The sequence below is a fragment of the Equus caballus genome, chromosome 19, assembly GCF_041296265.1.
Source record: "Equus caballus isolate H_3958 breed thoroughbred chromosome 19, TB-T2T, whole genome shotgun sequence".
Classification (NCBI taxonomy): domain Eukaryota; kingdom Metazoa; phylum Chordata; class Mammalia; order Perissodactyla; family Equidae; genus Equus; species Equus caballus.
In genome coordinates, this window is record NC_091702.1 from 8,316,384 (window position 1) to 8,344,275 (window position 27,892).

Here is a 27,892-nt window from a genome sequence, read left to right on the forward strand (position 1 = left end):
CAAATCAGTGGCGTTTCTGCATGCTAGCAATGAGCCATCTAAAAAAGATATGAATGAAACAATCCTGTCTACAAAAGCATCACAAACAATGAAATGCTTAAGAATAAATTTAACCAAGAAGGTGAACCATCTATACACTGCCAGCTATAAGACAGTGATGAAACAAATTGAAGAAGACACAAAGAAATGGACAGACATCCTACGTTCACGGATCAGAAGGAATTAATGGTGTTAAAACTACCACCCAATGCTATCCAATGCCATCTCAAGATTCAACGCAATTCCCATTAAAATTCCCAGGGTATTGTTAACAGAAACAGGAAAAACAATCCTAACATTCTTATGGACCCACAAAAGACCTCAAATAACCAAAGCAATGCCAAGAAAGAAAATCAAAGCTGGAGACATCACAATTCCTGATTTCAAACTTTATTACAAGGATATGGTAATAAAAATGGTAAGGTACAGGTTTAAAAATAAACACATAGACCCACACAACAGAATCAGGAGCCCAGAAGTAAAACCACACACATACACTCAGCAAACAGTTCACATCTGAGGTAAGAAGATTCAAGGCAGAAAGGAAAGTCTCTACAATAATTGGTGTAGGGAAAACTGGGTAAGCACATGCAGAATGAAATTGGACCCCAATTTCACACCACTCTAAAAAATTATCTCTAAAGGAATTAAAGACCTAAATGTAAAACCCATAACGGTACCACTACTACAAGAAAACATAGGGGAAAAGCCCCTTGAAATTGGTCTTGGCCATGATTATTTGGATGGAACACCGAAAGTTCAAGCAACAAAAGCAGAACTTAGCAAGTGGGATTACATCAATCCATAAAGTTTCCTCACAGCAAAAGAAACAATCAGCCAAAAAAAGGGGGTTAATATCCACAATATATACGGAATTCTTACACGTCAAGAGCAAAGAAACCAAAAGTATGATTTACAAATGGTCAAAGGACTTGAATACTTTTCCAAAGAAGACATAAAAATGGCCAACAGGTACATGAAAAGATGCTCATAATCACTAACCATTGGGGAAATGCAATCAAAACTGTAATGAGCTATCACCTCACACCTACCAAATTGGTTATCCAGAAGACGACAGACAGAAAGCACTGGTGACGCTGCATAGAAAAAGGAACCCTGTGCACTGATGGCATGAAGGTAAATGGCTATAGCCACAGTGGAAAGTAGTGGGGAATCTTCTCAAAGAAATAAAAACAGAACTACTCTAGGATCAAACAGTTCCATTCATGGGTGTATATCCAAAGGAACTGAAATCAATAAGTTGAGGAAATGTCTGCATCCCCATCTTCATTTCAGCATTATTCACAGAGCCAGGACATGGAAATGATCCAAGTGCACACCAATGGATAAATATGTAAAGAAAATGTGATATATAGATATGTAACTACAAATATAATATAGAATGCAATATTATTCAGCCATAGAAAACAATGAAATCTGGCCTTTTGCAACAACATGGATGGACCTTGAGGGCATTATGCTAAGTGAAATAAGTCAGACAGACAAAGAAAAATACTACATGTTCTCACTTACATGGAATCTAAAAAAACTGAACTCAGTGAAATAGACAGGAGAATAGTGTTTGCTAGGGTCTGCAGGGTGGGGGAAATGGGGACATGTGGGTCAAAGTGTACAAACCTCCGGCTATAAAATGAGTAAGTTCTGGGGATCTAATGTACAGCATGGTGACCATAATTAACAATACTGTATTACATAATTGGAAGATTATAAGACAGTAAATCTTAAAAGTTATCACTAGAAAAAAAAAAGCTAATTATGTGATGGAATAGAGGTGCTAACTCACCTTATTGGGGCAATCATTTCTCAACACATACCTGTATCAAATCATCGTCTTTCACACCTTAAACTGACATATGTTTTACGTCACTAACATCTGAATAAATCTGAAAAAATTCTCCGAACAAATGAAAACTTAGGAGTAGATAACGTACTGGTGAATTCCACCAAACTTATAAGGAAATATTAACAACAAGCCTCCTTACACTCGTCAAAGAAGTGAAAGAAAGAGAATAGTTCCACACTCATTTTCTGAGGCCAGCATTACCCTGATAGCAACACCAGACAGGGACAACTAAAGAAAATAAATTTGCAGACCATTACCTCTGACGACTAGAGTTGCAAAATCCTCCACAAACTATTTCCAAACAAAATTCACCAGCACATTAAGAGTATACGATGTGACCAAGAGAGATTTGTTCCTGGAATGCAAGGATGGTTCAACATACAAAAGTTCATCAATGCAACAGGCCAATCACAAAAAGGAAGGGAAGAAAAAACACGATCATCTCCATCGATGCAGAAAAGCACTAGACAAAATACAACACCCTTTCATGATAACACCATTCTACACATAGAAATAGAAGAAAATGACCTCCACATATTAAAAGCCATATAGGAAAAAGCCGCAGTGAACAAAATACTCAATGCTGAAAGACTGAAAGCTTTTCCTGTCAGATCAGGAATAAGGCAAAGATGTGTGATCTCATCACTTTCATTCAACATAGTACTGGAAGTGCTGACCAGAGCATTTAGGCAAGAAAAAGAAATAAAAGCCATCCAAATTGGAAAGGAAGAAGTAAGACTATCACTGTTTGCAGATGATATACTCTTATACAGAGAAAATTCTATAGAGACCACTGAAAATCTACTCAACCTAATAAATGAATTCAGCAAACTAGCAGGATACAAAGATGGCACACAAAACTCAATGGCATTTCTACACATAAATCATGAAAACTCTCAAAAAGGAAGTTATCAAAAAGACAGTCCCTCAGGCCCCCGCCCATGAATCCATGAGAGAACACGAGGGATGAGAGACACAAGGCAATCAAGCAAGATCCTCATATTTATTGATGGTAAAAAACAGATCTCTATAAGGAGCTTGAATTAAAAAACATAACAAGGCCATGAACCCCATGTAAAATAGCCTTTACGTGGAAAGCAGTTGATGCTCCTTATTTCTTTAAGCCCATTTTCCCTCATGTCAATACCTTCATGAAAAATCTTCGCCTAGGGAGATGTTATTCCAAAGACCACCCAAATACTGCTTTCCTTAAGACTCTTCATACTCTCCTCAAGCCTCATTTCTATGGGCATCTTCCAGACTCAAAAAAGGTGATGGAGAAAAACCTGCCAACCTTCCTTTTCATTCCATGCAGGAGGAAGAGAATTCTTTAGATGTACTGATCTCAAGTCAAAGGGCAACAGGTATGGACTACAAGGGGCATCTCAAAAGGTACGGAGAAAAAACATCCAAGAATGACGGAAAGGAAACCACAGGTGGTACCACTAAAGTTGTGGAGGGCCATAAGCTGCCATTCCTTGAAAACAACGGCAGAGCAGGTCATGACAGCAGTAGGGAGAAGGAAAGATGACATGGGAATGACTGCAGAGGGACAGATAACACCCAAGGCCTTGCTCAGACTGTGCATTTGAATCAAGCTCACACAAGTCACAGGCAAACCCAGGGTTCCAGCCCAGGGCTGCGTTCATGATTGGCTTCCCTAAAAAAGCTGCTTCAAGTCAACGCCCAAACTGGATGCCGGACACAGAAGGTGAGCAACAGAGGAGTGGGTGTGGACAGACACCGGGAGGTCACTGTGGCATCTCCAGGTCCCAGGATGAACACAAGCGACTGGGACTGATCACTACACACGGGGCCAGAAAGATGAATCCTGCGATAAAAGCATGGAATTACTATTGTTAGTACTTTTACAAAAAATGCTAAAGCAATGAGACCAGTGAATCTTTACAATCTGTAACAGCTGAACGAGCGAGCAGCACCTGAGCCGTTCATCATGTAATGTACGAACAAGTAAAATTCGTGTTGTGTATCTAGAGCTCCCTTGACCCTCCCATGAGCACTTAGAAATGTCACTGCAGCAGCCACATGGGAGTTGGACTGAGGCAGAGGACAGTGGTTAGGGTACTTCTCCAGTCCAGGCAGGAGACCGAGGAGGACTGAACTCAGAGGGTGGCAGTGGGGCCGGGCAGGAGGGGACAGAGGAGCTCGTGGGGGAGCTGTGAGAAAGAAGTCTGCAGTCAAGTGGAGAGGGAATCAATGCGATGCTAGGAAAGGAGGTCAGATGGAGAGTCACGTGCCAATGAGAGGAAGCCTTGGGCTTCAAAGGGCGCACAAGTGACCAGGAAGAGAGGAAGATGACAGACCTGCTGGTGTTGAACGGGCTGCGGAGTGGAAGCGATGCAAATGGGTATCCCAGGTCCAGAGCTCCAGTGTCTGGGGACCCCGGGAATGGTTTATTGCCACCTGCTGATTCAAGGACCATAAGCACACACCTACAGTCAGAAACACTTAAAAGATTACTCACAAACGCAATGTTCTATGAGTTTTAACAGAGAAATTGAGAAACAAGCCATGAGAAACAAGGCTAAGCTATCATTTGGCTTTGAACACTGGACTTTGATGAAGAAAGGAGGAAGGAGTAGAAAGACAAAAAGGAACGAGAAGGACGGAGTGGGGTCAGGGACTCAGCAGCACTTGTTAACTGGGCTTCAGACCTTTAGTCAACTGCTTCAGACTCAGGCCGTCTGCTTCCTAACGTGACTGACCTGTATCCTCAAGCAGTGTCATTCAAATTAGAAGTACCATGTGGTCAAGCTATTGTAGAGGCACCTTCTCACTACACAGGGACCTTATCAGCACTGCCTGGCGCTGGTTCTGAGCAGCTGTCCTGCATCATCGCTGTGTGGCAGGATGTCCCACCAGGTGGAAAGTGCCCATCCCCATTTCTCTAGCACTTTCTTCCTTGTCCTTCCCTCAGGCAGGTCCAGGATGCTCTCTTTTCTGAAAACTGCTCCCACGCTGGGATTCTTCGTCCCATCAGATTGACTCTTGTTCCCCCTGTGCTCCATTCTCCTGTTCAAGACAAGCACAAGGGCCCTCTGCACGGTGAGGGTTTTGCTTTGACTCACTCTGGGGAGACAGACAGAAGACAACACAAAGAATAAATCTGGGGAATTGCGAAGGTCATGGAGCTGTATAAATTCCTAAGAGGCACCTCTGATTCACGTTACCATCCTCAGTGATATGGCGATTACTACGATCCCCCTGGGCCTTATTCCCGAGTGGGGTCTCATCCAGCTTCCCCACTTCACACAAAGCTCCGAAGCCATAAAATAAAAGCGTGTTCATTCTGTCTACATAAAAAATCTCAAACAGCAAACACTTCCATGAGCAAGGTTTAAAAGAAAGACAACACTTGGGGAACAAGTAACTGAAACTTCCCTACAAAGGACCAATTTCCTTAGTATATAAAGGGCTCCTGCAAAGCAATAACAAAAGACCACTCATTCAGTAGACAAACGGGCAACGGATATAACGAGGCAGTGCAGAGAAATGGGAATATGGATGGCTCTTGAACATGTGAGGTGTTCCTACTGAAGAGAAATTTAAAACCCTACCACGAGATGTCCCTCACCCCTTAGACTGGCAAAGCAGGAGTCCGGCCACATTCTGTGTGTGTGCGTGTGAGGAAACACGTGCTCTCTTACACTCCTGCTGGGAGTGTAGACTGGCACCACCTCCACGGACAGCTGTCCAGCAATATCCACCACACTACGGATGCACAAACCTTCCATTCCAGAAATCTGACTTTCAGGAATTCACCCTCCAGATATCCTCACGTGTGCAAAATGACATAGAAACAAGGTGACTGACAGCATTGCTTCTCACACAAAGGGACTGGAAACAACCCACGTGTCTCTCAATAAGACAGTGCTTAAATACTGTTTCTGCGCGATAATGTTCCTACCAGCTATAAGAAAGACCGTGGGGTCAGCCCAGTGGCGCAGTGGTTACATTCGTGGGCTCCTCTTTGGCAGCCCAGGGTTCGTAGGTTCGGATCCCTGCTCTGGACCTGCTCACTGCTCATCTGGCCATGCTGTGGCACTGTCCCACAGACAAAATAGAGGAAGACTGGCACAGGTGTTAGCTCAGCGACAACCTTCCTCAAGCAAAAAGAGGAAGATTGACAACAGATGTTAGCTCGGGGCCAATCTTCTCAGTAAAAACAATAAACAAAACAGAACAAAGAACAGAAGCTGGGGCCGCGCCGATGCTGTAGTGCTTAAGTTCATGTGTTTGCTTTGGCGGCCTGGGATTTGCAGGTTCGGATCCCAGACGTGGACCTCCACACCAGTCATCACAGCATCCCACATCAAAATACAAGAACACTGGCACAGACGTCAGCTCAGGGACAATCTTCTTAAAGACAAAGAGGAAGATTGGCAAGAGATGTTAGCTCAGGGCCAATCTTCCTCATCAAAACAAAAAACAACCAGAAGCTTATCCTAAGAAAGTGTAGACTTTGGTGGAAGTCCTAGGAATCTGGTGCAACTTCAATGCAAGGCAGACGTTGGAGAATCTCTGGAGATGAGAATCGCAAGCTAGACACGGACTATTCAGTGACGCTGTGCTAAGGAGTTTGGATGTGGTTCTGAAGGCCATGGGGAAGCTCTAGGGAATCATAAGGAGGGGCTTTAGAAAGATGCGACCACACCAGTGCCCAGGACGGAAAGGACAAGACGCAAGGACAAGATCGATGTTCACTGCACAACGTCATTCCGAGGGAGACAGGCTACCTGTCGACGACTAAGGCAGAGAAGCAAGAGGAAAACACGGGGATGACCAACCACTTACAACCTGCTCTGTGTCTGCATCACAGTACACGATTGTTTCTGAAAGGCATGAAAGTAAATTAATTACACTCTCCTTTCTAAGAAGCATGCCAAACAGCTTTTACGTTTGTAGCAGGGCTCATCAAAAAAGTTTGGAATCATTACTCTGGTCATTTTCCTCATTTTATAAACGACTCACAGGGCCTGACCCGTGGCCGAGTGGTTGAACTTCCACGTGCTCTGACTCAGCAGCCCAGGTTCAGGGGTTTGGATCCTGGGTGGAGACGCACACCACTCGTCAGCCATGCTGTGGGGGTGACCCACACACGAAATAGAGGAAGACTGGCACAGAAGTCAGCTCAGGGCTAACATGCCTCAAGCAAAAAGAGGAAGATTGGCAACAGATGTTGGATTAGGGTGACTCTTCCTTGGCAAAAAAGAAAGAAAAATAGACCCATTCATAGTGTATCTATAAGCACAGATGTGAGATGCATCCCTGTCCTCACCCTCACTAGAGTCCTTTGCAAGAAGCTGGCAAGAAACCTGGCTTCTTGCCAAATGTGCCGGGATTAGGATGAAAAAACGAAACAGGACACAGCAGAGCACAGGTAACCGGAAGGCTGACAGTTTTGTTTTCGTTTTTAGGCAAGCAAAACTATTTAAAGATGAAGAAATAGAGCAGAAAAAAATCCACTGACATTCTCCTATGAAAGAAACAGGATGGCCTTCTAAAAGAAAACAATTTCTAGGCCAATGTTGCCTGACACCCTAAGACTATTTTCCCTTAAAAATAATCTTTGGGGTCCATTTCCAGTAACATGGGGGCCAAAATCACCTGAAACTCCTCCCACAGAGTGACACACTTAGAAATAAGGACTAAAAAACGTCAGCCTCTTTAAGTAAAGCTGAGTTTGCAGGTAATTGAAGAAACTCCTAGGGGTCCACGCCCAGAGCATTTAGCAGACGTGGAGTTCAGCAGCTCTGAGGCTGGGCCACGGCAGCTTGGTCATCTCCCTAGTGAGGTCCTCAGGTTCTGGTGGCCATGTGGAGGCAGGAGACAGAGCCTTGGACCTCAGTACGGCCGGGGTTGGAATCGAGACCCCTGTGGAAAGTTGGAGCCTTCACAGGCCCACAGCTTCAGTGAGGGCGAGCTAGACAAGAACCAGCTCAGGAGCGTGGAGACAGCCTCGGCCTGGTGAGGTGGAGGGAAAGGTCCCCCATGAGGACGCGGAGCTCCAAGCCTGCTTGCACGCGGGCCTGGGCCTCAGGATGTGTCTCTCCTGCAAGGTCCAGTGATCCTCCAGGTCAAAGTCAGCATGAAGGACCCCTCGCTGTTGGTCTCCCTCGAATCCAGGCAGAAGCAACAAACACGGCTCTAGAGGGTCATCTTTCCCACAGGATCCACACAGGCAAAGCCGCCCCGAGCACGATGCACAACAAAAACTCACAGAGCACACGAGAGCACCACCACGAGCCCCTGTGAGAACCAGGAGCTGCATTCGACACCAGCCCTTCAGACAGTGGAATCATCTGACCCACAGGCTAAAACGGCCGTGTTAACACGATTAACGGTGTAAGTGAAAACAGGGAGTAAGAACAGACTTTTGTTTTTAGAAAAAGACCAAGTGGTTGTGAAAGAGAATTCCAGAAATTAAAAAGAAAAACGTTTTCAAGTTAAAAACTCAATGGAGAGGTTAAACCACAGATTGAGCACAGCTAAGGAGAAAAGTGGTGAAATGGAATACGGACACAGAACACAGCACAGAGAGAGAAACAGAAATAGGAAAGAGAGGGAAAGAGACACAGAGAGCTAAGGGAAAAAAGTCACCTTCACAGAAGCAATGGGGAGAGTGTTCCCAGACAGATGGAGTGCGATGCGAATGCTCAGCTCAGGAAGTGAGTCCTGAGCAGGAAGAACACAGCTGCCTTCACACCCAAGGCACTTAGGTGAGTCACCAGAACACCAGCACAAGTGATCACAGCGAGAACACAGCATCTCCTATGTGCTCAACGCTTTACTCAAAGATCATCCTTTTAATATGTTGGCCTATTTCCTTCCAGTCTTTCATCTATGCATGTTTAGTACACATACAAAAATTTCAGGGGAAAATAAGATTGATACAATACATATAATTTTGTATGTACTTTTTTTACTCAGCGTTTTCCCATGAGCATTTTCCCAGGTCATTATGCAGCAGCAGCGGAACTGCATCAATAAGAGCGAAGAAGAGTTGAGTTGTGGTTACGAACGTGGGATGTGAAGTCAAGCGTTCTGTGTCTGAGTCCCAGCTCACGACTCACCAGCTGTGTGACCTTGGGTAAGTTACTGGTCCTCTCTCTGCTCCCATTTTCTCATCTGTAAATTAGTGTGAGTTGCTATTTACTAAGCTATCTGCCAGGCACTGTGCTAAAGACTTGAATAATCCCATTTGATTTTCACAAAACCCCTATGGATTACATGTGTTATTGGCATTATTTTACAGACGAGAGACTGGGCCTTAGAAAGAATGTGAAGTGATTCGCCCCAAATCACACGGCTGCTGATGGTGCTTCGACTTGAATTGAGATGTGTCTGCAAAACCTGCGCCCTTGATGCCACACTCTTCTTCCATACGTTTGAACAGCCTCAGAGTACGCACAGACTGTGAAGCTGACCACGAGAGGCCCCGAGTGCTGCTCATCTCCACTTATTTCCTTATTTATGTGCTTTGTCCATGTTTCTTTAGACATGTTCATTTTTCTAATTTCTATGTTGTATAGTTATATATTACATTATGTCATACATTACAGTATATGTTATGTGTGTATATATGCATATATGTTACATATATTGTCTATTAGGTTTTATATAGTTATATAGTATAGATATTAGCCAGTTTTATCAGGAATATGTTTAATAAACTTTGATTTTAGAACAGCTCTGGAGTTGCAGAAAAGTTGGGAGATAGTAGAGCGCGCTGTCACATGCCCCACACCCAGTTTCCCCGCTGTGAACACCTTCCGTGGGATGGTACGTTTGCCGGTAGTAGTGAACCAGTACTGACGCGCTATTGCGAGCTACAGTCCACACGTCACTCTGTTTCCTTGTTCCCACCTAAGTCCCTCGTCCCAGGGTCCCACCCAGGATGCACCCCACGGTTAGCCGCCAGGGCTCCCTGGGCTCCTCTCGCTGAGGTGGGTTTTGCCTAGCATTCATTTTTGCAAATCCTCCTTCCAATTTATAATCTCCCTTTCTCATTTGTGTGTGCTGTTTCCTGATGTATATGAAAAATAAACTCTATATTCGAATGGATCAGTCTTTTGTTCTGTGGTATCTTCTGCTGGATTTATTCTTAGAACGTTCTTCCCTACATCAGAATGGCAGAAATGTTTACCTATAGAAATTCACACTGTTTCACATTTTCACTTTTTATGTATATCTAATTCACCAAACCATACGGGATTTCTTTTGGAATATGGTATGAGGGGGGTCTGATTTGCTCTTTTCCAAATAGTTACCATTCCTCTGAGCACCACCTCTTACAGAGTCCTTCCTTGGCCCCTTGATGTGTGATCCTCTGTTCCCTGTGAACGTTTGCTCTTCTGAGCTGCCCGCTCTTTCCCACGGCTATGCCGACCACTCACCCCAGTGTGCTCAGGACTGTATCAGTTTTAGCGCTGGCAGCCCCGGTCCTGGGCACTCTCAGTCCCGGGCAAACTGGGACAGTTGGTCACCCACCCACCACCCAGCCTTGCACCACTGCCATGCTGTACTGCTTACTGTTGTGCGCCTGTTGTGCTCTCCCAAAATGGGCTGTTTCTCTTTCATGAAATACAGAATATTTCACCAAATTGCAGCATAAGAATCCTACGGGAGCTGCAATCCAGGGAAAAATAATTTGAGAGCAGACAGTGTTGCAGTATCGAGTCTCCTCCTGGGAACACGCAATGCCTCTGTCCAGCCTTCTTTATGTTTCTCAGTAAGACGCAAAGTTCTCTACACACAGGCCTCTACATCCACCTCATTCCCGGGCAACCTAAAAGTTCACACTGCTATATTAAATGGCAACTTTTCCCCCATTATATTTGCTAAATAATTTTTAAAATATTCCATGTATATTCACACAGTTTTTCCTAGATGCACCAGTGTGAATATGCGCGTGCTTTATTGATCAACCACAGCCTTTTTTTCTTTTGCTTTTTCTGGGTTACCCTAAGTCTTCTCCACTTCTACCCCCGCCCCACATCTCAACAACCTAATACGTATCTTTTTATTTTCCCCATACAGAGATACACCTAGACAGACAGATGGATAGATAGATAGACACATAAAGTAGTTACGTTTTTTTGATCATTCACTGTTTGGAAAGATGAGACGTTATTATATACATCTTTAAAATCTTCAATACCTCTCACCAGATTGCTTACCATGGCTGTAATACTAAATATTTCTCCCATCAATGTGTGAGAGTGCCTGCACAGAAAAAACACTCTTCCTCCCGGGTGCCTCCTGACTCTCACTCCACTGCCACACAGCACTCCTGACGCCAGATGTGTGGGTGCTCTGCTGGGAGCCATGGCTACATCATTTGATCGGCTGTTTGACAGGGTCCAGCCGATTAACGCCGAGGGGTGCAGGGTCGCCCCTTGGTGAAGAATAACTGGCCAGCCCCTCACATAGTTCTGAAACCTGTGCTGCTTCTAATTGCCCTTCATTCCTTTTCCTTTCTTAACCTCCAGTTTTCACTCCTTTGGGTGGCTGCTTGGGAGGCACTACCTCCTAGGAAAATTAGATATAGTAAGAGAATGTGACCACCTGCAGGTAACTTTCAAGATATTTTTCAGTTAATTATTGGAGGAGCACACAGTCCCATCTGAGACAATCAGAAAGGAATCCTGCCCAGATAAGATGTCGAATTAGGTTTATGGCCTCTGTCTGCTTAATGTTTCCTTCTCCCTCCAGTTCTTTGTCTAAATATATATGCATCGTCCTTCTAAGTTGGTTGATTGGATGATCAAGAAGTATCTACATATTATTCTGGACCTTCTGCTTTCTGTTAAAATGTTATAGAGGTTTTCTCCTAAAAGCAATAAATAATAAATGATTGATGAGTAGAATGGCCGAGGGGTGCAAGAATGCCCCTCGGTGAAGAATGGCCAGCTGACACCCCTGATATTTTCTGAATTATATGCACGCTTTCTAGTAAGGTTATGTTTATACTTATTTCTGTTTTTTATTCCTGAAGATATATAGTTTAGCTTAGCTTTTCAGCCCTTTACTTTACTAACAAAATGATACTTTCTCTGGCAGTGTGCTTAAGGGACTGTTAGCTCTACAATCTAAAAGACAAAGGAATGCTTCCACCCCCTAAAGGGCACGAAAAAGTAAAGATGTTTAACTGCCCACTGAGAATGCAGATAGCCCTGGGGATAAGACACCCTGGAGTCGCCTTTTGTTCCCATTAACCATCTACACTAATGGCGTAAATGATTGAGGGAGGCAGGGATGGCTCCACCAGGATGCAACCAGACGGACTGCTGTCCTGTCCGGAGGCCTGGACCTTCTCTCTTTGATTTAACTTTGCCATGAATTACAACAGGTGTCTAGGTACCTATCTCCTTTAGCTTAGAGACAACAAACACTAGTTAATTGCGGAGAAGACTACCATTAACCTTATGCTCTATAGAATAGAATGCTAATAAATATTCTTGTGCTCGTTTTTTACTTCCTTATCTCTCTGAGAATATTTGTAGAACCATTTCTGTACTAATCCTGAAAAATATATAAACGACACTTGTGCACAGTAAAGGCGGACTTGCTAACACCAACCCAAGTCTCATGTCCTCTTTATTTCCCCCTCCCTCAGGTTTTCGCCGGCGCCATCTCTCCCGTGGGAACCTGGACTCTGCCAAGGCTGAACCCCGTCAGTGCTCCACACACCAAGCCATCCTCCAACCCCAGCTGGGTTTCCCCAATTCAACTCCGTTCTAACGCTGACTACTTAGAGTGGGCACCACAGCTCACAAGTTAAGGGCTCAGTCCCACGAGACTGGCCCCACTGAAGACGCTAGTTGAAAAGGGCCAGGTTGTCACCTGCACTTCGGACTGACCAGCTATCAACTGGGGCACACATGACCCCCTCCCTGGGTGTGACAATTTGCTAGAATGGCTCACAGAACTCAGGGAACACTTACATTTACGGGTTTATTAAAGGGCATAATAAAGGATGTGGATAAAGAGCCAGATGAAGACATTTATAGGGCGAGGTCAGGAAGGGCCCTGAGCATAGGAGCTTCTGTCCCCGTGGGTTTGGGATGTGCCACCCTCCTGGTGTGTAAACGTGTTCACCAACTCAGAAGCTCTCCAAACCCTGTACTACTGGGATTTTTATGGAGGCGTCATCACATAGGTCTGACGGACACTAATTCCATTTCCTGACCCTCTGCCCTTCCTGGAGGATGGGGTAGGACTGAAAGTGCCAAACTTCTAATCACCCCTTGGCCTTTCTGGTGATGAGCTCAGATCCTGAAGTTATTCAGGAACCCATGAAGAGTCACCTCGTTAGAACAAGGGATGCTCTTATCACCCAGGAAATTACAAAGGATTCAGGAGCTCTGTGTCAGGACCCAGGCTCAAAGAACAAATGCTAGAACAGAAGATGCTACTGGTGCTTCCATCATTTAGGAGAGCACAAGGTTTCAGGAGCTCTGTGCCAGGAACTGGGAGCAGAGGCCAAAATAGATATTTCCTATTTATTTCGGAGTACTTTTTTCCCACACACCCAGCAGCAATAACTTTTGCCAGCAAGAGTCACATCATAAAAGATTTCCTGGATAAAATATGGTGCATTGGAGCAATGGAACCCCATGCAGCTGTCAAAGGAAATGAGGAAGGTTTCCATATACTGCTACGGACTGATCTCCAGGACACACCAGGACGGGAACGAGCAAGGTTCAGGACAGTGTTACAGGAGGTACTTTTCACGAAACAAAGGGGCAATATAAGACCAGATATGACTACTTGTTTATGTTTTCAAAATAAACAATGGAAGTAGAAACTAAGACCTAATAAAAATGGTTACCTCTAAGAAGAAGGAATAGGTGGTTGGGGGTCAGGAGGGGAAGCTAGACTTCTCCGAATGTGTTTCATCATTTTCACTTTGGAATTATTTTCATAATTATAAAAATTACACCAAAAAATTCCTAAAACATGAAAAAAAATACAACAAATGACTCTTAAATATAAATCAGCTGTTGGCAGGAGCAACAGAGAGAATTATTCCAGGTTTCTTAAGGCACAGGAATTGCACAAAACTGGTAGGAGATACCCCAAAGACAAAAGGAATCCAAAAGAAATTGTAAATGACATTCAATAATCATATTTGTTAGTAATAATACTGGAATTGTTATTTTTAAACTGTAAGATATATATCGTAGAAGAAAGTAAAGAAATAATTATGTTAATGTAATTAGCATCTGAGATTTCAGCATAAAAGAGAGATGAATATAAAATTAAGGAAGTTGAGAACAAACTCTTTAGTCTTAATGTTGAAGTGGAAATATCAGAATAAATTGATTTATATTTCTCTTTCTAAAATTACACTTTTAATGTTTATAGTGGAATAAGTCTCTCCTCTTTTCTGGAGCTTCTGGGTACGTGGTCTTCACTAGAAAGACTACAAGGCGATGTTTTGATATATGTATACTTTGCGAAATTATTACCAGAATCAAGCTCATTAACATATCCACACCTCACACAGTTATGATTTTTTTGTGCTGAGAACACTGAAGATTAACTCTCAGCAAATTTCAAGGACACGATTCAGGATTGTGAGCTGCAGTCACCATGCTGGGCATTAGATCACCAGCACATGTTCATCCTACAGCCCTGGAACTTTGTACCCTTTGACCCACGTCTCCCCATTTCCCGCCAACCCCCCTAGACCCAGCCACCACTCTACTCTGCTTTTATGAGTATGACTACTTTAGATTCCACACATAAGTGAAATCAGGCAGTAGATCTATTTCTGTGTCTGGCTTGTGAGTTGTTTTTTCAGCTCTTGTAAATGTAATGTTTGTCTCATTTCCCTTTCTAGGTGTATACAGCTATAACACAGAAAATTATTCATTGTGTGTTTCTGTTGGATCTAAATTGGCTCGTTCATTATACATTTTGGTTACTAAAATCTCCTGGGTTGTCTACGTATATAAACATATGTTAACCAAAAGAGATGGATCATTTAATCTCATCTTTCATACTATACATACAGATATTCTTCTCTGACTTCATTCTCTAGAACAGCATGGCCCATGGAGTTTTCTGATGATGCAAATGTTCTACAGCTGTGCTAACACAGTAGCCACTAGGCACACGTAGCTGTAGGGCACTTTCAGTGTGCCTAGTGAGACTGAGAAACCTTTAAATTTTATTGAAGTTTAACTACTTTAGATGTAAATAGCGACATGTGACTAATAGCTACCCTATTGAACAGATCAGATCTAGAATATCTGAAACAATGTCAAATAATAATGAAATCGTAGGAAAGTCTGTATAGTCCCGGCTTTACTCAAAATAGTTTCAGTCTTTTGCTACTTAGCGTACCCTTTGCTGACAGTTTTTTGGAAACCGAGTATTACATTGAGGTATTTTTTTTTTCTATTTCTATTTTACTTAGACTTTCTATTAGAAATTCTGGCTAAAGTTTACCAAATTACTTTTCTCTATTTATTTATGTAATCGTGGGACTTTCTCCTTCATTTTGGAGACACAATGGATTACGATGATAGATTTTCTAATATCTGACTAGCCTCATTGCTGAAATAAGCCATATTTGGTCATAGTCTAACTTGATTCATGTGATTTTAAAATACAAATTAAAAAGTGACGTTTAACTGGAAATTACGTTCCAGCTTCTTCAGCAGCACCTGGCTCTTTCCGTTTCTTCCCCATGGGTGACAAGGGAGGACTCTGCTCTCCCTGTTGGGCAGAGACCACCCTCACTGCAGAGCCCAGACTTAGGCTAGGCAGTTCTTATAAAAATGCTTAGGAGGACCAAGTTAACTACAAATTCCATGTGCCACAAACACTTTTTTCTAGTGTTTCAATAGAAATAAAAATGGCTAATTAGTTCAATTCTACTGGGTAACTCCTAGGAATAAAGTAAGGAGCAGCAAAGCGCATGTAGAACATACAAATTAAAGAAAAATTTATTTTCTCTTTATTGCAGAGGTACCAATTTAAGCAATGTTAGATGGCAGGCTTTATATATGGGGAAATATTCATAGAAATATACAGTATTTTCCAAATACTCTAAAAAGTAAAATATCTCCTAGATAAAGAAAGAGGTCAGGGAAATAAAAGATCATTCTCAGCAGAAGTAAAACATTATCACCTAGAACTAATTTGGGAGTATCCACATTAGAAACAGGAATGAGAAAGATAAAGGAGCACTTATGACAATACTAAGAGGAGTCCCAGAGAAAGCATCTTCAACCTGTGTACCTGACTCCCACTCAGTCCACCCAGGGCTTGTGAGGACAAAGGCACAGGCTTAAAAACCGGCAGCCTCTCCACTTCCTATGGCAAAGAAGACATGAAGTCCACGGTTAAGTGAGGGAGGCGACTATAGACTAAACCTGGCGTGTCTGTAATATTCTTTACATAGACTACACTTCCGAAAGTTCAGTCCAGCCCACGTAAAGCATCAGAGCTCTTAAACAGAAATACGTGCTGTATACACCCTGAACCCTTACCGAACTCCAGTTTAGCGCTACCTGTTTTCCTGATGCAATAAATCCCACGGCAGCTATAAAACAAAGAAGTTCTTACTGATGCCCTGGTGGTTTTTATCATCATTCCAGTGAGCCAAGAGCGAGGTTTGTTTTTTTTTTAGATTGATAGTTTCTAATATGTTATGACCCACTAATGAAAGCAGAAAAGCCACAAGGTACAGACCATATGAAAAAGTTCATAAAGAAGCTCAGGGCAAGAGAGGAGACAAAAAATAAGGACATTAGAGGAATCTGATGCCCTGTCATGTACAGTGGCCACTACAGTAGAGACTAGACACACAGCCAGAACGCTAGCCAGGTTAACATGACACCTCAAGCTAAAGGCCTATTTACCTCAGTTTCTATTATCTGGTACATCATGTCCACCTTTCAAAAAAAACAAGACATGCTAGAGACAAGAGAGAATACAGTCAGAAGAGACAGAGCAAGCATCAGAACCGTGCTCAGATATGGCAGAGATTTTGGAATTATCAGACTTAGAATTTAAAATTACTGTGATTAATATGCTAAGGACAATAATGGAAGAAACGGACAACATGCAACAACAGATGAGGAATGTAAGAAGAGAGAGGAAGTGGTAAGAAAGGAACACAAGAAAATGCTGTAAACCAGAAACACTGTAAGAGAGTGAAGAATGCCTTTGATGGACAAGGCTGAGGAAAGGATCTTGGAATCTGCACATACACCAATAGAAACTTTCCTAACTGAAATGCAAAAAGAGAGAATGGGGGTGTGTGGGGGGAAACAGGATATGGAAAATTTTGGACAATTACAAAAGTAATACCTATCCACAATGGAAATAACAGAAGGAAAAGAAAAAGAGAGAGAAGAAGAAAAATATGTGAAGTAACAATAGCTGAGAACTTTCCCAAAGGGATGACCGATGCCAAAACACAGATCCAGGGAGCTCAGAGATCACCACAAATAACCAATACCAAAACATCTACATCTAGGCATATACTCAAACTGCAGAAACCCAAAGACAGAGAGACTCTTGAAAGAGCCAAGAGGAGCTAAAGCCTTTAGTGCAAAAAGGGTAAGAAGTACAGTGCCCTTCTCATTAGAAGACACGCAGGAGAAGAGGAGAATTCTACATCCAGTGAAGCCATCCTTCAAAAGGAAAGAGGAACTGAAGAGTTTCTCAAATAAACTGAGGGATCTGCTTGCCAGCAGACATGCCATACACAAAATATTAAAAGAAGTGCTTCAGCAGGAAGAAATAGAGAATCGGAATAAACCAATCACAAGCAAAGAAATCAAAACAGCAATCCAAAATCTCCCCAAAAATGAAAGCCCAGGACCAGACTGCTTCTCTGGAGAATTCTACCAAACATTCAAAGAAGATTTAATACCCATCTTTCTCAAACTATGCCAGAAAACTGAGGAAGGTGGAGCATTCCCTAACACATTCTATGAAGCCAACATCACCCTGATCCCAAAACCTAACAAGGACAACACAAAGAAGGAAAACTACATGCCAATATCACTGGTGAACATAGATGCAAGAATCCTCGACAAAAGTTTGGCAAACCAAATACAGCAATACATTAAAAAGATTATAGACCATCATCAAGTGGGATTTATACCAGGGACACAGGGATGGTTCAACATCCGCAAGTCAATCAACGTGGTACACTACATTAACAAAATGAGAAACAAAAACCACATGATCATCTCAAGAGATGCAGAGAAAGCATTCGACAAGATCCTACATCCATTTATGACAAAAACTCTCAATAAAATGGGTATAGAAGGAAAGTACCTCAACATAATAAAGGCCATATATGACAAACCCACAGCTAACATCATACTCAATGGGCAAAAACCGAAAGCCATCCCTCTGAGAACAGGAACAAGACAAGGGTGCCCACTCTCACCACTCTTATTCAACATAGTACTGGAGGTTTTGGCCAGAGCAATTCAGCAGGAAAAAGAAATAAAAGGAATCCAAATAGGCAATGAAGAAGTGAAACTCTCGCTGTTTGCAGACGACATGATCTTACATATAGAAAACCCCAAAGAATCCATGGGAAAACTATTAGAAGTAATCAACAGCTACAGCAAGTTGCAGGATACAAAATCAACATTCATAAATCAGTAGCATTTCTATACTCCAACAACGAAATAACAGAAAAGGAACGCAAGAACTCAATCCCATTCACAATAGCAACAAAAAGAATAACATACTTTGGCGTAAATGTAACCAAGGAAGTGAAAGACCTATACAACGAAAACTACAAGGCTTCCCTGAAAGAAATGAATGACGACATAAAGAAATGGAAAGACATTCCATGCGCATGGATTGGAAGAATAAACATAGTTAAAATGTCCATACTACCTAAAGCAATCTACAGATTCAATGCTATCCCAATCAGAATCCCAATGACATTCTTTACAGAAATTGAACAAAGAATCCTAAAATTCATATGGGGCAACAAAAGACCCTGAATTGCTAAAGCAATCCTGAGAAAGAAGAACAAAGCTGGAGGCATCACAATCCCTGACTTCAAAGCACACTACAAAGCTACAGTAGTCAAAACAGCATGGTACTGGTGCAAAAAACAGGTGCACAGATCAATGGAGTAGAATTGAAAGCCCAGAAATAGAACCACACATCTATGGACGACTAACCTTTGACAAAGGAACTGAGGGCCTACAAGGGAGAAAGAAAGTCTCTTCAACAAACGGTGCTGGGAAAACTGGACAGCCACATGTGAAAGAAGGAAAATTGGCCATTCTTCTTCACCGTTCCCAAAAATAAACTCAAAATGGATCAAAGACCTAAAGATTACACCTGAAACACTAAGTCTTCTAGAAGAGAATATAGGCAGTACACTCTTTGACATCAGTATCAAAAGGATCTTTTCAGACACCATAACTCCTCAGACGAGGGAAACAATAGAAAGAATAAACAAATGGGACTTCATCAGACTAAAGAGCTATTCAAGGCAAGGGAAACCTGGATTGAAAAAAACAAACAGCCCACGAGTTGGGAAAAAATATTTACAAGTTATTTATCTGACAAAGGGTTAATCTCCATAATATATAAAGAACTCAAACAGCTCAACAACAAAAAATCAAACAACCCAATCAAAACATGGGCAGGGGACATGAACAGACATTTCTCCAAAGAAGATATATGGATGGCCAATAGACACATGAAAAGATGCTCACCATCACTAGTCATCAGGGAAATGCAAATCAAAACTACACTAAGATATCATCTTACACCTGTTAGAATGGCAAAAATAACCAACACAAAAAGTGATGAATGTTGGAGAGGTCGCGGAGAAAAGGGAACTCTCATACACTGCGGGTGGGAATGCAAACTAGTGCAGCCACTATGGAAAACAGTATGGAGATTTCTCAAAAAGGTAAAAATATAAATACCTTACGACCCAGACATCCCACTACTGGGTATCTATCCAAAGAACTTGAAATCAGCAATTCCAAAAGCACCATGCACCCCTATGTTCATCGCAGCATTATTTACAATAGGCAAGATGTGGAAGCAACCTAAACATCCATCAACCTCATAGATGATTGGATAAAGAAGATTATGGTATACATACACAATGGAATACTACTCAGCAATAAAAAAGATAAAATCGTCTCGTTCACAACAACATGGATGGACCTTGAAGGTATTATGTTAAGTGAAATAAGCCAGATAGAGAAAGTCAAACTCTGTATGACTCCACTCATACGTGGAAGTGAACATAGAGACAAAGAGAACTGATTGGTGATTACCAAGGGAAGGGGGGGTGGGGAGAGGGCGCAAAGGGTGAAGCGGAGCACCTACAACATGACTAACAATAATGCACAACTGAAATTTCACAAGGTTGTAAACTATCATCATCTTAATAAAAAGTAAAAAAAAAAAAGAAAAAAAAGAAGTGCTTCAGGGAGAACGAAAATGATATAGGTCAGAAACTCGACTCTATATAAAGTAAAGAAGAGCATTGGTGAAGGAATCAATGAAGGTAGATAAATCTTTTCTTTTTCTTATTCTTAATTGACCTAATAGGTAAAAGTTTGTTCAAATTAATAGTAATGATGTGATTACAGCATAGGCATGAGTGAAATGAACGACAACAATTTTATAAGGAATGCAGGAGCGGAATTGCCAATATCCTGTTACATGGGACTTGCACGACCCATGGAGTAGTATAGCGTTATTTCAAAGTGGACCTAGGTTAGTTGCAAACATACAGTGCAAAGTCTAAGACGAACACTAAAAACGTTTTAGAAAGAACTATAATTGATACTCTAAGAAAGGAGACAAAATGAAATAAAATTAAATGTTCAGTTTAAAGCAGAGAAAGAGAAAAGAAGGAAGTAGAAAGCCATTACAAACGTGACAGATATTAATTCAAATGCAGCAATAACCAGACTAAATGTGAATGGTCTGAGTACACCATTATGAGATGGAGACTGTCAGAGAACACAAAATAAACTATATGTTCCCTATAAGAAACCCACTTTAAGGATATACACAAATTACAAGTAAAGGGATAGACAAAGATATATCCTGCTAACACAAATTAAAAGAAACCTCGAATACCTATATTATTTCAGACAAAGCAGACATTAGGACAAGAAAAATGATCAGGGATAAGGTATTCCATAATAACAAAGGTGTCAATACTCCAACACGTAATAATCCTTACTATCTACGTACCTAACAACAGAGCATCAAAGCGTGTGAGACAAAAACTGATAGAACTGCAAGGAGAAATAGACAAATCCGCCATCATAGATGGAGACTTCAGCATCACTCTGTTAGCAATGAACAGATCCAGCAGGCAGAAAATCAGTAACAACACAGTTGACCTCAACAGCACCATCAATCAACCAGATTTCAGTGTTATCTATAGAGTCACAAAGACCCCAAATAACAGCTAAGGCAATCCTGAGAAAGAAGAACAAATCTGGAGGCATCACGCTTCCTTATTTGAAACTATACCACAAAGCTATGGTAATCAAAACAGTATAATACCCGCATTAAAACACACCCAGAAAACAACAGAACAGAATCAAGAGCCCTCAGCGAAACCCATGCATATATGGTAAACTAATCCTTCACAAGGAAACCAAGAATACTCTATGGGGAAAGAATAATTTCTTCTGTCAGTGGTGTTGTGAAAACTGGCTAACCGCAGACAAAAGAAGGAAATTGGACCCCCAGCTTAGACCACTCCCAAAAATTAACTCCAAATGGATGAAAGACTTAAATGTAGGACTTGAAACCATAAAGTTCCTAAAAGAAAACATAAGAGAAAAGCTCCTTCACATCGGTCACGGCAATGACGTTTTGGATATGACCCCAAAAGGAAAGACAAGAAAAGCAAAAATAAACAAATGAGACTACAACTATCTAAAAACTTACACACAGCAAAATAAATAATCAACAAAATGAAAAGGCAGCTTGTAAAATGGGAGAAAATATTTGCAAGTCATCTTCTGACTTTATAAATAACTCATACTACTCAATAACAAGAAAACAAAAACAAAACAATCTGAGTAAGAAATGGATAGAAGGGCTTAACAGATGTTTTTCCAAAGAAGACGTACAAACGTCCAACAGGTACATGAAAAGATGCTCAACATCATTACTCGTTAGGGCAATGTGAATCAAAACCACAATGAAATAATACCTCACACCTGTTAGAATGGCTATAGTTGAAAACTGGTGTGGACAAGGATGTGGAGAAAAGGAGATCCTTTTGCACTGCTGCTAGGAATATATATTAGTACAGCCATGATGGAAAACAGTTTAGAAGTTCCTCAAAACATTAGAAGGAGTTACCCAGTTTCCCAGTACCATTTGTTCATGAGAATATGCTTTCCGCCATTATGTGTTCTTGGCTCCATTATCAAAAATTACATGACCTCACATGCAGAGGTTTATTTCTAGGCTACCTATTCTGCTCCCTTGTTCTCTAGGCCCATTTTGTGCCACTATCCCATTGGCATAATTTACTATAGCTTTGCAATATAGTTTGAAGTCAGCAAGTGTGATGCCTCCAGATTTATTCCTTCTCAAAATTGCTTTGGCTGTTTGGGGTCTTTTGTGGTCCCATCCAATTTTAGAATTGTTTTTTCTGTATCTATGAAAAGTGCCATTGAAATTTTGATAGGGATTGCACTGAATCTGGAGATGGCTTTGGGATTGTGGACATTTTAATAGTATTCATTCTTCCAGTCCATGAACACAGGATATCTCCCCACGTGTTTCTATCTTTTTCAATTTCTTTCACCAAAGTCTGGTAGTTTTCATTGTACAGTTCTTTCACTTCCTTGCTTAAATGTATTCCTAAAAATTTTATTGTTTTTGATGCTACTGTGAATGGGAAAAGGATAGTCTTTTCAATGAATAGTGGTGGAAATGTTGCATACTCATAGGCAGAAAAATGAAATAGGACCCCTAAATTGCACCACTCACAATATTACCTCAAAGTGGATTAGAGACTTAACCCTAAGTCCTGAGATCCTAAAACTCCTGGGAGAATACATGAAGAAGCTCCTGACTCAGGTCTTGGCAATTGCGTTTTGGATATGACATCGATAGCACAAGCTACAAAAGCAAAATCAACAATTGGAACTATAAAGCTATATAGCTGTAAACTATAACTATAAAGCTTCTTCACAGCATAATCACAATCAAGAAAATGTAAAAACAACGTACGGAATGGAGAAACAATTCACAGACTGTAGAGTGGAGAAGGGGTTAGTACCCGAAATATAAAAGGAACTCATACATCTCAACAGCAAAAAAACCAAAATAATCCGATTTAAATATGGGCAGAGGATCTGAATAGATATTTTTCCAAAGAAGAAATCCTAATGGCCAACAGGTACATTAAAAAAATACTCAACATCGCTAGTCACTAGGGAAATGCAAATCAAAACAACGTTGAGCTATCACCTCACACCTGTTCAAATAGTTGTCATCAAGAAGACAAGTGGAAAGTGTTGGCCACATTGTGGAGAATAAAGAAGCTTTGTGCACTGTTGGTGAGGATGCTGATTGGTTCAAATACTATAGAAAATAATACGGAGAATCCTCAAAAACTAAAAGTTGAACTACCGTATGCTCCAGTAATCCCACTTCCTGTTATACATCCAAAGGAAGCGAAAACAGGATATGGAAAAGATATCTGCAGGCACATGTTTATTGCAGCGAGTAATATAGCCAAGCTATGGAAACAACCCAAGTGTCCATCAATGGATGAATGGATAAAGCAATGAGGTGTATGCACACACAAGGGAATATTATTCAGCCATGGGAAAGAAGGCTATCCTGCTAATTGCAACAACATGGGTGGACTTTGAGGGCATTCTACTTAGTGAGATAAGCCACATAGAGAAAGACAAATATCGTATGACATCATCATATATGGAATCTCACATGTTGAATTCATAGAAACAGAGAGTAGAATGGTGGCTACCAGGGGCAGAGGGGTGGGGGAATTGGGGAGATGTTGTTAAAGGGTAAAAACGTGCAACTAGAAAAGGAATAAGTTCTCAAGATCCAGTGCATAGCACAGTGATTACAGGCAAAAACACTAGATTATATACTTCAAAATTCTTAAGAGATCTGTTCTTAAATGTTCTCACCACAAAAGAAGTTATAATCATGTGATGTGATAGAAGTGTTATCTACAGCTATGATGGTAATCATATGAAATATATAAATGGATCAATCAACACACTGGACACCTTTAAGAAATTGCAAGCAGAACTACCATGTAATCCAGCAAACCCATTCTGGGTATATATCCGAAGGAAACGAAATCAGAATCTTGAAGAGATTTCTGCACTCGCACGTTCACTGCAGCATTCTTCCCAATAGCCAAGACCTGGAAACATACGAAGTGTCCAGCAACACATGAATGAGAAAGACCATGAGGTATATACAGAAAAGGAAATATTATACAGCCATAAAAAAGAAGGAAATCCTACCATTTGTGACAAGGAAGGATCTGGAGGGCATTATGCTGGGTGAAATAAGTCAGACAGAGAAAGACCAATACTGTAAAATCTCATTTATATGTGTAATCTAAAAGAGCCAAACTCGGAGAAACAGAGAACAGAATGGTTTTTGCCAGGGGCTGGTGGTGGGAGTCTAACAGCTAGATCTGAAGTTAGCATGAGGGAAGCCAGCTTAGGAAAGGAAGCAATTCTGTAACCAGGACCCTGACTCACTAGTCTCTGGGAATACCTTCTCGCCTGCACGCAGCCTACGTGATTAAGCACCTCTCCCTGGTGCAAAATACATCACCTGCTCATTCTGAGACTCTTGCTTATGTACATCCTCCAGCTGTGACAAGACAACTTTGTTCTCTGAGTTCCCCAGGAACATGACAACCTCCAGAAAGAAAAATCCTGCACTGCTACCCATCATGAACGACAGACCAAAGAGATAACTCGGCGCCTTGCAGTTTGTCACACCGGATGGTCGACATCCCTAAACCCTCTCTTTCCCTGCCCATCTCCCCTCCATAAACTGCCTCAAGGTTCTGTAGGATTGGAAGGTGGTTCTTTCGGACACTAGTCCGCCATCTTCCGATTATGCTAGCTAACTGCATAAATTTTCCTTTCTCAGCCACAGGCCTGTGTGCAATTGACTGGCATGAGATTGTGGTGAGCAGAAGGCGCCCCTTTTGCTTAGTTACAGAGGAAATGAGGAGATGTTGGTCAAAGGCTACAAATTTCCAGTTACATGATGAGTAAGCTCTAGTGAATCTAATGGACAGGATGGTGACTATAGTTAACACACTATATTGTATACTTGAAAGTTGCTAAGGGAGTAGCTCTGAAATGTTCTCCCCACAAATAAATGGTAATTATGGGAGGTGATGGAGGTGTTAACTAACCTTATCATTTCACAGTGGTAATCATTTCACAATATACATGTGTATCAAATCATCGCATTGTACACCTTAAACTCAAACAATGTTATATTACATCAACTATATGTCAATAAAACTGTGAAGTAAAAAGAATTTCAAGATGACAACAATGGAGCAGGAAATCAAGGAAGGGCTTTTCTGCACGAAGGACCTTGTGTGACAGCACAGGTGTCACACCTGTGAATCTGGCAAAAACGCATCTAAAATCTGAGCACTTGTCGCCATCTCCACTGCTGACAACCTGGCCTGTGCTCCCACCAGGGTTACTACTGGTGCCCCAATGGTCATCAAGATCAAATGCAACCAGCCACCGTCCCACGAAAACTAACGACATTTAGCAAATGCTGAAATATGTGTACACATATGTATAAAACATGTTAGTTTATAATACATACCTGAAAATCACATATTATCTTATTAGAATTAGATGTAATGTAAAATGAAATTGGGAAATACCCCAGGCTGAAAGCAGAAGTGTCCTGGTGCAAAGAGACCACAGATCTGTACGCAGTTCCCATGACGGGATGACTGTGTGCAGCAAGTGGAAACTGTCCAGGGAGCTCTCAGCGAAAACTCCTGATCCAGATGGAGACGCGCCGAGTACAAGGCCGCACCCCTTGCCCACGGCCGCCGTGAGAAAGGAACTGAAATCTGCGAGAGAGACGCAGAAACATACTTTCTGATTTACACAATAAACAACAAGAAAATAAAGGAGTGAGCAAGGAAGAAGCTACAGATAAAAATATCAATTCTGCTGGGAAAGACGTTTATAATAAAAATAAGGTATAGATATCTTACTTTTACCTTTTGAATGGACATACACAAACATAAAGAAGATGTCTTCAGATTTTACATTTTTAAAGGAGAAAATCTGTTTGCAATGAATGTATCTAATTTACAAAACTGTCATTGTCTTAGGTCTTTAATATGATGAAGCTTTAAGTTGAGTATATTTCATGTTAAATGCTTTAAGCAGCATGCAATGCTGTTATTTTAAAAATCACCATTGTGCTTGGATTGTCGAAAACTGATTCATGATATATTCTTATGAGATTCTTACCAACAATTTGGTCGGGGCCTGGATTCATTATTGTTGTTTAACAATACTGGCCACATTGGAATCCTGCAAAAATGTTTCAACGAGCTCATATTTAAAAATATTTAAGATTGTAGCTCTGTTATGAGAAAATGCCAATCATGGTAATATTCTCATTTGAAAGCAAGATAAGCAAAGAAGTGTATTTTAAATATATTATACATAGTTTGTCTTCCTTTAAAGCCAGGAAAGTAAAACTGTAATAACTCCTCACTCTGATATACTTAAAATATTGAAACAATGTGTATTAATACGTCATCTTTACCTTTGCAATATTTTTTCAGCTACTTTCTCGTTACAGGAAAAATTACCCATCAACAATTCATGTAGTGCGTGTGTATCTGTACACTTTTTCCCTTTCGCCCAGCAATTCTGTAGTCTCCAGACGTGTCCTGTGTTCCCAGCTCCTTCCCCGGGAAGGCCCGACATCTCGCACATCCTTTCACGAGGGCACCTGTGTGTCTGAATCTGTGCACGATTCCTCCCACAAACCCCGCGAGCCTGTGACACAGCACAGCGGGCTGTGATTGCCCCATGAGCCCCGTAAAGGACGATCCTGTGCACAAGAGGCCTCAGGAACACACGCCCTGAGGGAGTAGAGAACAAGCCCCGGGAACAGTCCAGACCATGCAGCTCTGTGCGCACAACCAAAGGAGAAGGTCAGAGGAGACACCCAGGCCCCTGCTGGGCCGGCAGCGGGCAGGGAGCATCCTCCTCCCCAGGGAGCGGCACATCGATCCTGGGGACAGGAAGCTCTTGTCTCACTGCGGCCAGGAACCAGCATCCATGGGCAGCACACCCAGCACCACACCCTGGTCTCTGGGGCCCCGGTCAGAACAAGGCGGCGGTGTGAGCCCTGTGCCCCCGGCCGGGGAGCAAGCTGGCTACCGCTAAGCAGGGACTCCTAAGCCGAGGCACAGCAGCTCAGTGGTCACACTGTTCAGTCCCTTAATTTCTGAAGTTCAAACGGAAATGGGCACAGCATCCCAGGCCTTGATGAGAGTGGATTATGATAACAAGAAGTACAGGTCAAAATGCAACACGCGGTGCGTATTCTCTGTGCTGCCAATGAATGAGGGGAACTTAAAAGAAAAGAAAATGCCCTTCACAAAAGGGTACAAAAGGAAAATAAATAAAATCCTTGTGTAAAAATATAAACAAGTAAAGACAAATCTGTACCCAGAAAACTACCAAATGCTGTGGAAAGCTGGCAAAGAAAACCTACCTAATAGGAGACGTATTTCACTTCCATGATCAGTAGACTCAGTATAATGAAGACGTCAGCTCTTCCCGACTGGACCTATAGAGTCAACACAACCCCAGTCAATGTCCCAGTCAGACACTTTGTAGATATCTACAAACCGTTTCTGCACCTGGAATATCCTGCACAACACTGAAGAGCAAAGTTGAGTAA

The 27,892-nt window shown here is 41.8% G+C and overlaps 1 protein-coding gene across 1 annotated transcript in view; it reads right to left on the reverse strand.

Annotated features, from left to right (window-relative positions):
• Window positions 1-413: 413 nt before the first annotated feature.
• LOC138919024 (collagen, type I, alpha 1a-like) overlaps window positions 414-27,892 on the reverse strand; it is a 57,660-nt gene continuing 30,181 nt past the window's right edge. Inside the window, exons 3-4 of the mRNA XM_070242935.1 lie at window positions 27,704-27,778; window positions 414-4,936 (exon numbers count right to left, since the gene is read on the reverse strand). Coding sequence (XP_070099036.1) covers window positions 27,704-27,778 — 75 coding nt within the window. The 3' untranslated portion in view covers window positions 414-4,936. The remainder of the gene's footprint in view (window positions 4,937-27,703; window positions 27,779-27,892) is intronic.